Consider the following 15,409-nt stretch of genomic DNA (forward strand, 5'->3'; position numbering starts at 1 on the left):
GTTTAGCGGTTGCGCTAGTCTGATCCAATCGTATTTAGGTGGGCGTGTATAATGTTTAACGATAGACGCACTTGGAAACAGAAAGACCTGCTTAAAAGAGAAACGGTGCCCAAAGACCCCTAGACACTAACTTGCAGTATAATGTTGTAAACTGTATTCTTTAACATCAGATCGACACGTTATTTTAAACAGTGATGTATAAACTACCTTTTCATATCGTACATCAATTGCTCTGTTCTTGTAGTGTGTCCAGTTAATCGTGCATAATATACTTAGTATTATAAAATGTTCCAAACAGAAAATACTGTATCTGTCAACATATTCTCCGTGGACCATCTTTTCAAATAAAATGCTTTAAAGTGGGATTTGCTTCAGTTTCCCCGGGGATTTTATTGGAAGGCGTTTACTGATTCAGTTACACAGGTGTTAGTATCAAGCTAAAAAAAGTTGAGCGCCACCGCACCGGGCGTCATGGAGCTTGAGGCTGCTGACGTAGCGATGACGCAGCTCGCTTCGGTTAACAATGTTGCCTCTGTTACAGCGGGATTCCCTTTTCACAATGTAAATCCTTCACTGTTCCAAGAGAGCGGTGAAGTCAGATGAAACACATCCTAATCGACCGAATCTTTTTCCTATGCATGATAGAAACACATGGCGTCATATTAACTTATTATAGACCTGCGTCCCTTGATTAAAATAGATGCCATGCACTGTTTCTATTGCAATTGAGAATATGAATACAGGCGGTATTTTAATGGTTTTAAACTTCAATACATTTATTTATAAACAAGTAAAGAAATGCATGATTATTTTCGCATCCAATTTACAATAACAAAGCATCTCTCGAGTCCCGACTGTTGATGCAAAACACAATTTAGGCTACTTTTAATGAAATGCATATTTCGTTTTCCCCCTTAATGGATTTATTTCTCACGTAAGCCTGTACATGCAGTAGCTACTCTTTTATTACATATTTTTCTACGCAGAAAATAATAAGGCCTATTATTAGTGAGTGTTGCTTCGTGTTATTTTTCTTGTGATTCTGGCTTAAACAAAACAGCGTATTGTCTAGGTTGACTGAGGATTTTCTCAAAAGACCCGTACAACAAAAAGCCACTTCATTGGTAATCAGTGATATCTGATATATTGTGTGCTGTAGTTTCTATATTAAGAAAGGCTTTGCGCCACAGATAATGTGTAGGAAATTCAACTCATTTGACCTACTGGACAGCCCCGCATTTGCAAGAGCGCAGACGGTTAAACTGCGCCAGTGCGTAATGTGCGTGCGGAAGAACGGTCCCTCTGTCCAGCGATCAGCCCGCGTCAGGGTTGACGCGCATGATGTCACGCCTTTTGGCACGTGGGCTGTGGCATTCAGAGTTCTCATAAACAAAGGCACATTGCGCTCAAGCTTCAGTCTTCGCTTGAAGCCGAAGGAGTAGGTGCGCAAAAGCAGCCATTGGCATCGCACGCATTCAACTAAAATCTTCCACAAACAGCAGCAGCTACATGGATATATAATATACGCAACTCTTTCAATTGCATATTGAGGTATGTAACATTACAATTTTTGTCTGCAATAAAGTTAGAATATTGGATTTTTTGTAAAGCAATACATAGATGTATGTTTCATAACTTTATTCATATTTATGTTCAAAATAATGTCCTTAGTTAAGATTATCTACATTTGGCGAAATCTGAGTGCTTTGCTCTCACAAGAATAGGCTACAAGACACTGGCACTAAATGCTTAAAATGTTAACTTGCATGCATATCAAATCACATCACCTGAAAAAAATGATAGATTTATTTTCTTTTGCAGGAAATAGCAGCCCATACACGAGCACTGACTTCGGAGATTGTTCCACGAGAGATAAAAGTAGCAGGTGTGCGGAGGTAAACTGAGACAGGCCATGGAAATGTGTGTCAGAAAGTTTGCATACATTCTTTCCGATGGAAAACCGCCTACATTCTAGGTTTCTAGTGAGAATAATATAGTATAACGTTCTTTTAATTCTTTAAAATAAAAATAGTTGTTAAAAAAACCCTGTCAGAGAAACCCATTATAATTTCGTTTTCTAACACTACAGCCATGCCCTGCGTCCAGGCTCAGTATGGGACATCACCACCAGGAGCCAGCCCTGCATCTCAAAGTTACAGTTACAACACCACGGGAGAGTACAGTTGCGACTTCCTAACGCCGGAGTTTGTCAAGTTTAGCATGGACCTGACTAACGCAGAGATAGCTGTCACTTCTTCGCTCCCCAGTTTCAACACCTTTGTTGACACATACAGTTCCAGCTACGACGTGAAGCCTCCGTGCCTCTACCAAATGTCACACTCTGGGGATCAGCTGTCCATCAAAGTGGAGGATATACCCCCACACAGTTACCATCAGCAGCACCAACAGCCGCACCAAACTGAGGAGAGCGTACCCCATACCGGACCTATATACTATAAAGCGTCCTCTCCAAACATCACACCGTCACCAAGTTTTCCGGCACCACCACATCACACGTGGGAAGAAAATGGACCCCTTCACAGTTTTCATCAGAACTATCTTGCGACTTCCCATATGATAGACCAACAGAGAAAAAATGCAATGTCTCGGTTGTTCACGTTCAAGCAGTCTCCTGTTGATACACCGATGTCAAGCTGCCAGATGCGCTTCGATGGCTCCCTTCACGTGTCTATGGGCCCGGACACCCCTGGTGGTCATCGTGCGCTTGAGAGTTTTGCCATCCCGGCACCTCAGAGGAAACATCACGGTGTGGGGCTGTCTCATTCTCTGAACGTCGGTCACGGACACCCCTTACTGGAAAGCCCGGTGGCCTCACCCCAGGCTCGGGGATCTCCTTCCAGTGAGGGTCTTTGCGCTGTGTGCGGGGATAACGCAGCGTGCCAGCACTACGGGGTGCGCACCTGCGAGGGATGCAAAGGATTCTTCAAGGTAAGAAACCTATCTGTAGTTTTCCTTTTATTTAAAAAAAGTGTCACTATAACTACATGTTGGTAGAGTTTAGGCGTTTTACAGTTCAGTTATTTCGTAGATGAGGTGACCTGGGGTTTAATGAATTTTGTGGAGGGTGTGAACCTTAACCTTTCGGTTAAAAGCCCAACCTTTTACCGGCTAGGTAAACTGTGTTTAACTGCTTACACACTAGGAGAGATGCAGGTTTAGAACTGGTCTACAGTAATTATCTAGGTTGTATTGATTTAACCCGATATGCACCTAGGGACACCTCCGTTCATCTCTGCCACCGTTTCTTTCGCCTAGAATTAAATTGGTTTGTGCCGAGAGTTGTATCTTGCTTAACCGAGCGTAACGGAACTCCCTGTGGTGACATTAACACAGCTCTTTATGTCACAATCGTGATAGAATAATCTCACTAATCCGACAAGAGGGGTCGCGGGGAAGGTGTCGGGGGACCCCAAATTATGACTGCCCACGTATCTGTATTTACCGAATGTCTGCCCTCTCCGGCCCTTGAATGTATTACTCAGCTTTGGGCTGGAGAGCAGGGTTTGAGTGTCCTGTTCTATTGTAACTTCACAATGTGATTGCAGTTCAAGTTGCTTCCTGATGTGTGGCTGTACTGTTATGTGTTTGGACTGGATTGACATGCAGTGAACCATGTGCCGTTCCTCTACAGCGCACGGTGCAGAAAAACGCCAAATACGTTTGTCTGGCAAACAAAAATTGTCCTGTGGATAAAAGACGGCGAAATCGATGCCAGTATTGCCGCTTTCAAAAGTGCCTGGTCGTGGGAATGGTAAAGGAAGGTACAGTGAACTGCTTTTCTATTAGGAACTTTAATCCCAATTGTCTGATGCCATGCCCTGTCAGTATAAGATGATACAACAGTTAAATTAGAAGTCACGGTGTATTTAACCAATATATTTTTGCAGTCGTCAGAACAGCGAGTTTAAAAGGCCGGAGGGGTCGTCTGCCGTCTAAACCCAAAAGCCTACAGGACATCCCGGTCTCCATGACACCTGTCAATCTCCTGAACGCGCTAGTGAGAGCGCACATAGACTCCAACCCCTCCATGGCCCGACTGGACTACTCTAAAGTGAGTGACCGGTTAAGTGATAATTTTGTCATTCAAAAGTACCCCAGGAAATTTAATTCGATTTTTTATTTCGGATTTTTCTCAAAAATACAATGTGACCTTTGCTAATTGGCTAAACTATACAAAATACAAACATTCTGTTTAATTTTGTCTTTCTTTAATAGTACATGTTTACATTTTAGTTCCAGACGAGCCCCGAGTATCACAATGGAGACGAATCTCTGCACATTCAGCAATTCTACGATCTCCTTACTGCTTCGATGAACATCATTCGCGGATGGGCCGAACAAATTCCCGGTTTTACTGACCTGCCCAAATGCGACCAGGAGCTGCTTTTCGAGTCAGCCTTCCTTGAACTTTTTGTCCTGCGGCTGGCTTACAGGTAGGCATTGATATTTTGTGCAGAACTCGGAAAGGACGCATTGTTTTTGAATTGCATACGACTCTTTTTGCTTTTTATTTTCAGATCCAACCTGGCTGAGGATAAATTTATTTTTTGCAATGGATGGGTTCTACACAAGATGCAGTGCGTGCGAGGCTTTGGTGAATGGATCGACTCCATCTTTGACTTTTCTTCTAACCTTCAGAGCATGAACATAGACGTCTCTGCTTACTCCTGCATAGCTGCTCTCACCATAGTAACAGGTAAGACATGTCTGACCTTTTCCAAGTGATGCACAGAAATGCAGCATGAATCAGACCTCTGATGGGTTGTTTCTTATCTCCATAGAGAGACACGGACTGAAAGAGCCTAAGAAAACGGAGGAGCTTCAAAACAAGATAGTAAACTGTCTGAAGGATCAGGTGTCCTGCAGTGCCGAATTATCTAAACTGTTGGAGAAGCTGCCAGAGGTGCGCGCGCTCTGCACGCAAGGACTGCAGCGCATCTTTTATTTGAAACTGGAGGATTTGGTTCCCACGCCTGCCGTAATCGACAAACTCTTTCATGATACGCTACCTTTCTGAAAACGTTTTAATCTGATGCAGGTTCATAACATCTTCGTTATTCTCACGTGTGGCGGACCGAAAGAAACCAACGTGTCGGAAATTGGTGGATGGCATTTTCCAGGTTACGAGAGCGCGCTGCCTGGAGACACACATGAATAATGTTGTCTAAGATTTTCGCGGATGAAAAATAACAATAGAATATTCAAAGCATTGCGAACTGTGAGGAAAAAAGGACTGTTCTTATGCCTGTTTAAAGTGTATGCAGTTATATACTGAAAAATGCAGTGTGGTGAAAGTGTTTTGTATATTGATTTACGTCATATAACTTGTTTATGTTGATACCTGCGAAATCATTTATACATAACTTCTGCCAATTTAACTTGTAATGTATCGAATTTCGACAAGGTACTTAAACCACTAGCAAATTAAGCATTCTGCATTATATAGAGATTGTATACTGGGTGCACATGAGGATTTTTTAAGTCTATCTGCAACATTTGTGGATAACAAACTTTGATCAACATGGACACATACAAACATATAGAGCACGTTTTTGTGTTTATAAGTTTAAGTAAAAGTGAATTTAACTGTTATTGAGAACGGCTTTTTACAGTTCAGAAAGTATGCATGGAATTCTTTACGAGCTAACCTTCTCCAGCACTTTTTATTAATTTCATATTGAAATAATGTCCATGACGTTTACGTGCAACTGGTTTTAAATTCATAACATTATGCCTAGGCTATATATTTTAGATTATTGTTTTTTACGATGTATGGTTTTTGCATTGCATTCTGTATTAAGCTTCTCCCATCTAGTGCATTGATGAATAAATCTAACTATTATATCTAGTCTATTACATCTATTTATTCTTCATTATTAATAAATGTATATAATTAATAATGGTTTTTTTCGAATTGGCCTATGCCATTTTGTGTTAATCTTTCACGTAGTGAAACTATTTATTTATTCATTCTTTAAAAAAGCAGCATTTGGTCGTCGGGTGAAATATAAACTGTTTTTTTTAACATTCCTACTTAAACACTTTTTTATGCAAGTTACGAATTAGTTAAATAAACAAACAAATAATAGCGAATTGCGAATAATTTAGACAATTCCAATATACGAAATATGGAAGATCAAACGTCGCGGTATAGTTTACAAGTTTACTGATCCAATAATTCAGCAATAATTAAAAAGCGATTTCTTATTGTCATAACAATTTCCTGATGTTATAAAATTATTACGTTATCTGTACATTATAACGTAACATGTCATGTTTCGTAAAGATATTAGTCCCATTCTGCGAGTTTTTTTTATTAGTTAAGTAGGCCAATCAGTTTCCGTAGTACATTTTATACAATTTATATTCATTAATATTTTTAGCCTATGGCTTCATTCAGTGTATAGTATGAAATGACAGTTCCAACAGACGCTGTAGACGTAGGCCTATAGGCCTACTGAACTTTTTAAAGGTCATTTATCTGCATCGAACAGTTCAAATAACTAAACGCAATCAGGATTCAACAGCCTGTGAAACATTTTAAATGACAATGGAAACACACAGGACCTTCACGTCATTACGCAACCGGTTTTAACGTGCCATGCAGCAAGAGTTTAGTCGAAACATCAAAATGATTGATAAACAAATTCAGCAATAAAGATCCTATTGTTTTGTAGAAATAAACAGGTTTTAGGTTGAGATGAAAAAAACATAAAACATAGCATATATAATATTTTACCTACAAATACATACAGTACGCATTCTTATGAGATCACGTTGGCCTGTCTCTTGGCAAAAAAACATTAAGTGTATAGATAGGCCATTACTCTTTATTACCTTTAGTCTTTCATTCTTTGCGTTAAAAAGAGCAAATTGTCCAATGTATTACATAGTTTTGTCCTGACATTCAGTGTAACTATTAGGTTTAGCAGATTTAATTATTTAATTCCAGGGAGTCTACATGTCTGTGACCAGATTCAGTTTGCCAAAGGGATGATGGCTATATACCTTAAACAATGTTACAAGATTAGATTTTTTTCCTACTCAATGTAGAATGATTTAATTATGGGTTCAAAACATAGCCCTTCGGAAGATATTTGACAGTTGAAAAACAGTTTAATCAGATTGCACATTGTAAATACACAAATATATTTCCAAATTGTTTGATATTTGAATGCAAATCAACATTTCTGATCGAATCTGCACCATCCAAACATTTATTTTAGACACCATTCACACACTCAGACAAGCAGCACTGTCAAATAAAACATGGTCAGAAATATTTGACAATTATCAACATTCTTAGATATCTAATTATTTAAACCTAACCAATCCTTTAACATTCTTGCAGCATTTTCAGGTGTCTATGTGACATCAGGATCCCAAATCACCCCCCCATGTGGCTGGGAATATAAAATATTGATTTATGTTTGGTGGAAAGGCCTTATAAAAATGATCACATACACGAAAGGGATTCATGAGCCTCAGATCAATAGACATCCTGTTTCTCAATGCTTTGGAGCATCACTGACTGTGAAATGTTAAAATAAAGAAATCAATATTATCTGAGAAATGTCAAATTTATTATAATTATGAGGGTGAAGGACTAGCAAAAATGTTCCTGTGGGAGCTGGGCTGAAAGGGGGGTTTACGGTTCCTCCTGAATCCAGACCAGCGTGTGTGTGTGTGCGTGTGTGTGTGTGAGCGTGTGTGTGCATGTAGGTGTCCACGTGAGGGGAGAGGACTTGAGTGAAGCCATAAATTCATTGACAACTTACATGTGAGTGTTTAAAACGCTATTGACTTTTCCTTCCTTGCCACGGTAGCATCCCAAAAATACATCAATCCTTATTTAAATCATAATGTAAAACAAAATATTATTAATCTATTGATCGGGAAGGTTTGGTCAACTTGAAACCTGCTTTAAGAAATCACATACATTTTCCATGTGATGTTTTTATGACAGCTTGACACCTGACCACCACACTAAGTTGAAAGGTTTCTAAGTGCTAAGTAGGTACTATACTTAATGATAATAAATTATATTAATGAAAATAAGCAAAACAATCACTATAATCAATCTCCTGCTTTGATCTTCCATTTGATGAAACGTTTTGTTTGTTCCAGCCTATTGGCCAGAATATATACAGTAAAGGGGTTCGACTGGACTCGAACTGCATAGACAGAACTTTTCGTATGTAAGTGTTGACCAAGAATCATTGAATAAAATTGTGCCGACAAATCTGAGATGTATTAATATAACCTTTTATATATTTTCCCATATAATCCATCTTTAAATCTCAGTTGAGGACACAACAGTCAATCTAAAGGATGCAAGATCACATCTCTCAGAGGAGCTGCTGTGGTCTAAACACGCAGATGGCCGGTCTGGAATCAAAGCAGGACCAGGGGACATGCCATTTGCCGTGTCCAGACCAACACAGCCTCTCTATGTTCAGTTATTAATTCCATGCAGCCACTATTAATAATTAATTTACGGTTAATAGCAAACATTACTATATTACTGTGGACAAGTTAAGGTCTGAAACCTGATCAATTTACCGGGAACATCCCTACATCATATCCATAATTCAAAAACTGCAGGTTAAAATAAGATGGCCAGAAAGAGAAAATATTGGCAAAAAAGGTAAACAGAAATTAGTTTATGTGAAAATACATGAGTAGTTTATTGAAAATTAACGTATTTATTAACACTATTGGTGTTTTTAAAACACTAACTTTCTCTCTCTCTCTGTCAATAGGGGTTGTTACAACTCTAAAAATTATATTGTGGTATAAGCACTTATTGTATTATAAGCTCCTTTTTTTGTCAATGTTTTATTATGAAATAATGTTTTCGTTCCTTATGTTACTGTTAGAGAGTAGTGGAAAGAGCACATTTGCAAACAAATTAACATTGTTACATTCTCGTAGCTGAAATTTTGTGTTTTCCACAATACTGTGTTTGCCATGCCGTTACAGATCGTGATTTACATGTGACCTTTAATTTAAATGCCTGGAAAGATTGAACGGCAGAGGGGTGCTGTTATTTGAAAACAGGGACACCAGGCCAACACCCTCCAACCCCTCTCCTTTATAGAATCTTGATAGAATAATTGACTTCATTGATTAAAATGAACGTCACTATCAGTGATGTTTTCAGGATATTGTGTGGTAAGTGTAATACAAAATATATTCAAGATTCAATTTTGTGTTTGAGGACAGAGAAACAAATCTACAATGGTGTGTATTCAAATAAGACCATTTATTTACAAAACGTATGCAACTGTATTATTTTGTGTGGTTTTCTGTGAATTTAAACTGAATACTGAATGGTTAAAATGGCAAAATTTGTATGGCACATTGTGAACAACTACATTTAAAGTTTTGGTCAAAGGATCCCAGAGTATGTACTGTATCTTTTTGTGTTGATTATGCAAATAAAATCAATATTTAATACAAATGTTTTCTTTAATATATTTGTAAAAAGATCATGCCAAGATTTTGACATTGTCTCCATGAATCTCTGCACATCTCCTTGCCACACCCATTTACTCTCCCATTAATTCACATTTTAAATGCCACCGCAAATTGAAAGCCCCGCCCACCTTCCCATCATCTGACTAAAGGATCCTTTATCCACCTGAACAATTCATCCTCCGCCATATAAAGATATCCATCCTGTGGTTTATGTCATGGGGGTTGGTGAGTGTGATATCACCATGGAAACGTACAAATGAAATATGACGGACTGGATGCTGTTAATTACTTCAAAAGAAATTAAATGGAGGGGAATCAAGCTTTGAAATGTGAGTGGAATTTAAGCAGTCACGCTCTGTAATAAGGTCACCTTCCGTATTAAATTGGACCAAGGGCATTAAATAAACAGTTAAACCTTGAGAGAGAGAGCAAATGTATAAGAGATTGTGATGCTTACATGAACACAGTCATCAAAACAAAGCTGATTATCAACAACCATTTAATAAATGCCGTCACATTTACAGGGCATACAAAACAAAGGACAAAAGTACAGTTTTTAAATATGCAGTTTTTGCATGTTTTACAGCTTAAGATACTAATGTTGCAATTCTGAGGCGTCTGTAAGGTACTTAACCACAGGAATTAATACTGTGAAGTTTTGGGCTTTTGATGTCAGTATTGATTCAGCTACAAAGCGGTAAGACTCTTATCAGAGCTCACAGAGGACCTCTATGAGAGTCCATACGGTCTATCTGCAGCTGATAAAATGATTTTTTTGCGAATCCTTGCAGGGCTTATATTGATAATCGAGCACATTAAATAGAGGGTCTTTCAAAACTCTTTTTAAAATAAGACATAAACAGAGTTTATACAGTACCAGAATTATTCCATACCTACATTCTAAGCCATACCTAAACATGTTCCATTTAGAACCTCTTACGAGGTTTCAGAAAAGGTTCTTTGTCGCGGAAAAAGATTCTTCAGATTATAAAAAGTCTGAAAGATATCTTTCTTTTAAGAGACATTTATATTTACAGCATATTAAAGGAATAGTTTGGCCAAAAATGAAAATTCCGACATAATTTCCCCCCCCCTCATGTCCTTTCAAACCTGTATGACTTTCATTATTCTGCAGAAGATAGTTTGAAGAATGTTGATAAGCAAACCACATTGAACCATAGGCTTCCATTGTATGAACACAAACATTTCGCAAAATATCTCGTTTAGTGTTCCACGGAAGAAAGATTCATATACGAGAAGAATAAATTATGACTGATTCTTTTTTTTTATGGATGTTTTACGAAAATGCAGTCATTGTCCACATTGTGGTTCCGGTGGGGTTGAATTCAGAAAACGAAACCTGACTGTTCTAATGTTTTTGTGTTGTTGTTTGTTTCGGCCATCGGGGTTAGCCTAAAGCTAAGTCAGCTAGTCTAGCTGCCAGTGTCTTCAATCTCATGGGACATTTGAATCACACCTGGAGTCTAAGAAACAACAAAATTCACCGCGTGACATCATAGTGTGAAAAACTTTTTGCCATTTGCTATAATCAGCCCCGAGGCCGCAGTTTAAAGCCATACAAACCATACAACTTAGCATACGCAGAACAGGCCAGATTTATCATTCACACTTATATATGCTACTAATGTTCATTCTGCGTCGTATGTATTTACTCCTGAATTCCTATGAATGTTTTCAGAACCACTTTAACAATTGCTTTTAATGAAATCATTGTCCAACACAGATGGACTTTGTTAGAGCACAGTGGGAATCTATTCGTGGCCAGGGGAACACCAGCAAGCCCCACAGAGATACGTCCACACCTCCCTGGCCATTAACCCGTTCAATTAGCTTCACCCAGTAGGTTCTGCTAATTATCCTAATTGCGTTGTTAATGATGTGAGACCTGTAAAACAATTACGATACATCTTCCGCAGTAGTCAAAATGTAATAGGTTTACTTAAGTAGCATACTCCAATTTTACACCAAAGATTCATGAACTATCGATGCTAAAAGGGTCACGTTGTTAAGCAACTGACTGCGTCATTATATCATAATTGATAGAATAATAATAATTAAATGAATATTATGGTATTTCACAATGTTGGATATAGAACTAATGTATGGAGTCAAGAAGCGTGCATAGTATAGGCTAATAGTCTGACAGTTGCCAGTAAACACTGTTGATGCTTCATTTGGCATCTGGCACATGTCACAAAAGTGCAAGGGGATGTGAATTGGAATATAACCTACAGATAACATAAACATACCCCCCATCAGATTATCATGATTATCACAGACTTTATCATGTTCCTTCCTTTTGCAACCACCCTGTCTATCTGTCTGTCTCTTCCCTTCTCTAGGAGAATATTGATTATTTGATTCGGGGTTAATTATTTGTCAGCTTTCCTATTTTGATAATGTCCATGCATAATTCTATCTCTTTATGAAGAGACAAGTTGAGCTCTAGCAGGAGTTACATGCGGTACCAGGCTATAATTATTTTACAAAGTGGCAAATTCATACTTTATGAATTTTTACTTTGTGACTATGTGATGTTTAATGTATCATTATTAGAAAAAAGCAAAAATAAAGCCCCCCCCCAACACAAAACCTAACTAGCACTTAAAGGGACAGTTCATCCGGAATGAAAATTCGGTCATCATTTACTCTGTATACATACAAAGAAAGAGATTCTAATTGTTAAACACAAAATTAGATATTTGAAAGAGTTTAGGTAACCAAACAGTTTTGTACCATTACATTTTTCCTACTATGGTAGTTAATGATGTTCCAGAACTGAAAATAGCTAACATTCTTCCGAATATATATCTCTGTGTCCATCAGAACAAATTAATTCCTACACGTATGAAGTAACATGAGTGTGAGTAAATAATGACAGAATTTTCATTTTTGGGTGAACTGTCCCTTTAAACCAGTTAAATATACAAATGAGCCTGTACATTTCTAAAACAAATTCAAATTCAAAAAAATGGAAAATCAACAATCCAGGCAAATATCGAAGGCAACGGTTGATCCAGCTTTCTGTGCACGTGCATATATGTATTATGTTAAATGTATTTTTGTCCACACACACACATCCATACACATCTGTCGTTCTTGTATTTATGCAGAACTGCACCTCATCGTGATTCATTGTATTGGAAAGTCTCACAGACAAGAGCAAACACAGTTTCACACTGTCTCCCCAATAAGACCTGAGCCATTGGGAATGAGATCCTCTGTTTACCTGTGCTGTGTTAGATCATTGTCCCTCACCATCAGTATTCCGAAGGCGAAGCTCGGATTATGAATAATAAGACCAGATTCAACCAACAAACACAAACTTTTGTAGGAGTGTTTTAGACCGTTAAATGAATAGTTCACCCCAAAATGAAAATCCGGTCACAATTTACTCACCCTCGATTGTTTCAAACCTGTAAAAAATTCGTTGTTTTGCCGAACACAAAAATGTGATCATAGTTTCCCACATTCTTTAAAATGTCTTATTTTGTGTTCAACAGAATTTTCATTTTCGGGTAAACTTCCTTTAAAACGGTGTAATGGCCATCTTATAAACAAGTAGGCCAGTAACACATTTTGCCATCTATGTTCAAATAAAATATCTTTAAAGGAAAGCCTGCACCAATCCAAAGTCCTATCTTCGGTGCTAAAATGACAAATCACTACAGGGAAAATGATCGAGCTCTTTCCGAAAGGTCATCGATTCCTTTGATTCGTAAAAGATTCATTGAACATGACCGTTTTGATCCATTAATGACACATACGGAGACACGCCAGATCAATTTAAATGGTAAACGGGCATCATTGTAATCATTTTGCAGCTCAGAGCGCAAAAAGTCTATTAATTGTGCCTTAAAATGACCATTTATCATCTGATGGAGAAAGCATGGAGCTTCTATATGACATAAATCATCATCGGCCACTGATAAACACTGTAGACGGGGACCAGCACTACTTTTCCGATAAAGAATTCACTATGATAAAAGCTAATCTGAACGAATTGAAAAGTGCTGTGGCATCACTTGTAGAAAGCATTTTCAACATTCACGCTTATTTAACACTAAGTAGTGCTAAGTATCACATTAGTAAAGAAAACGCTTGCATACTATTAAAACAATTTGCATGCGTAATGGGTCGAATAGTGCCCCAAAGCAGAACTACATTTCCCAGTAGGCATATGTACTCAAATGTGGATGGTGGAGGCCCCGGTGTGGTCGGTGTTCCTACCGGGGGACGAAGGGGGGCTTAATTAAACCATAGCACACTGGCAATGACAAATGCCTCTTTACATGAGCATGCTAAGACACGGGCACCGCTGCCCTTTAGCAGGGCTTCTTCTATTGCGCAAAACACCACCAAAGCATCCAGAGAACATTAACAGACACACACATTACAGAAACGCGCACCCATTCTCTGTCTCCCTCTTCGCGAAACAATTGAATAAATAACGTCATTAAATTTGAGATTTTGTTCTATTCCAGGGTCTCAACATGTCTGTATCCATGCATGTGTCCAGAGCATGACAGAGCAAAACGTCTGAATCGTGCTGGATCTTCAGCTCTGCAGTGTTTCCAAGCATCGGCCTATTCATCACCATCGCAGGCTCCTTGTTCGCTTTGTGTCTTCTTTCATCACGCCACCTAATTAAAGAGCCTGGAGCTGTTGCTACTGTTTCCCGTGCCTTGTATAACCATTAATTACAGTGACATCTCAGATCCACAGCATAGCACCACGGTGATTCATGGTGCAGCGTGTCTGGGTAAGAGACTTGTGCTGCACACACACGCACAAACACACTCCTGTACATATGCACGGACGCAATCACACATGAACACACACACACACACACAATAGTAAATTAGGCTCAACTGAAGACTGATGGTCCACAGTCTAACGTATGCACCACATTTAGTTTTTAAACAAACAACACATATATTGAGTTTATATGGGGCTACTGTAGTTTATAATAAGCAATTACATTTTTACAATAGACAATTCCTTGGAATTGTGTGATGGTACATCGGATCCCAGAATAACATTTCACACAACGCTGTTACCGTAAAATGGATAAAGGTTTTGTTTAAAGTGCATACGTTCTGCTCTAGGTCAGTCGGAAATGTGAGAGAATATTGAGTGTGATCTTTCTGTGACCGGGGTCATTGTGTGCTTACTTCCGGGTCACAGAACTGATAAGAAGCCACACATCAAAGTATAGGCTCAAAGCACACTTTCTAGTGGATTTACACAGCGTCTGATGTGCAGAGCTTTGAAATATACAGTGTATGTATTTATATAAAAGCTAAAAACGTGTACAAATATGACTTTTTAATTGCATAAATGTGAATATGAATTTGTTTTCTTCGCAGTATTTGAGGTCTGAAAAAATACAGAGCATTGTGTTTTTGGTTGACCTGTTTCTCCGGTTTTTATTTGAAATTGTATTATTGTAACTAGTTCACAGAACGAAGCAAAAATGATCATTGTACTTAAACACGTCTATCTGTCTGTCTATCTATTTATCTAGATATGCTGAAAATTGAAACGTAAGGATGCAAGGTTTGAAGAATACTGCAAAGAGAACAATTTCATACTCATGTTTTTAACAACGCAAAATGGAATGTTTGAAAAATTAAATGTCCATAATCACGAGGCAAGAAAGCTTTAGAAGCCTTTAAAATTGTAACTTTATCTTCGAGAAGGGAAATTCTGATGGGACTGTCTGGTATAAATGCATCTCTAAATTCCCAGTCAGGGGACATTTTTCCCACTGCAGCGTAGACGGTCTATTGGGACACATTTTATGCTTGCGAGTTTCGTCCAGACGCCCCCTTTCATGGAGTTTGACTCCAAATTACAACAGTCTGATTCCACATAAACAGACAGG

General features: G+C 38.4%; 1 protein-coding gene across 1 annotated transcript; it reads left to right on the forward strand.

The window, feature by feature from the left end:
- The first annotated feature begins 1,415 nt into the window (after positions 1–1,415).
- Positions 1,416–5,873, forward strand: nr4a2b (nuclear receptor subfamily 4, group A, member 2b). Its single transcript, XM_079459647.1, has 8 exons — positions 1,416–1,551; positions 1,822–1,895; positions 2,090–2,949; positions 3,653–3,782; positions 3,909–4,072; positions 4,255–4,454; positions 4,539–4,717; positions 4,803–5,873. The coding sequence occupies exons 3-8, from the start codon at positions 2,092–2,094 to the stop codon at positions 5,036–5,038; spliced, it is 1,767 nt and encodes a 588-aa protein (XP_079315773.1). The 5' UTR covers positions 1,416–1,551; positions 1,822–1,895; positions 2,090–2,091; the 3' UTR covers positions 5,039–5,873.
- Positions 5,874–15,409: the final 9,536 nt, after the last annotated feature.

This window comes from Barbatula barbatula, assembly GCF_947034865.1.
Source record: "Barbatula barbatula genome assembly, chromosome: 7".
NCBI lineage: Eukaryota > Metazoa > Chordata > Actinopteri > Cypriniformes > Nemacheilidae > Barbatula > Barbatula barbatula.

What these genes read in the sequence shown, in the direction of transcription:
- nr4a2b (XM_079459647.1), top strand. Translation starts at nt 2,092, where the DNA reads ATGCCCTGCGTCCAGGCTCAGTATGGGACATCACCACCAGGAGCCAGC. An exon ending in CGTGGGAATGGTAAAGGAAG is followed by an intron (nt 3,783 to 3,908) that starts GTACAGTGAACT and finishes ATATTTTTGCAG; the next exon opens with TCGTCAGAACAGCGAGTTTA. An exon ending in CCCGACTGGACTACTCTAAA is followed by an intron (nt 4,073 to 4,254) that starts GTGAGTGACCGG and finishes TTTACATTTTAG; the next exon opens with TTCCAGACGAGCCCCGAGTA.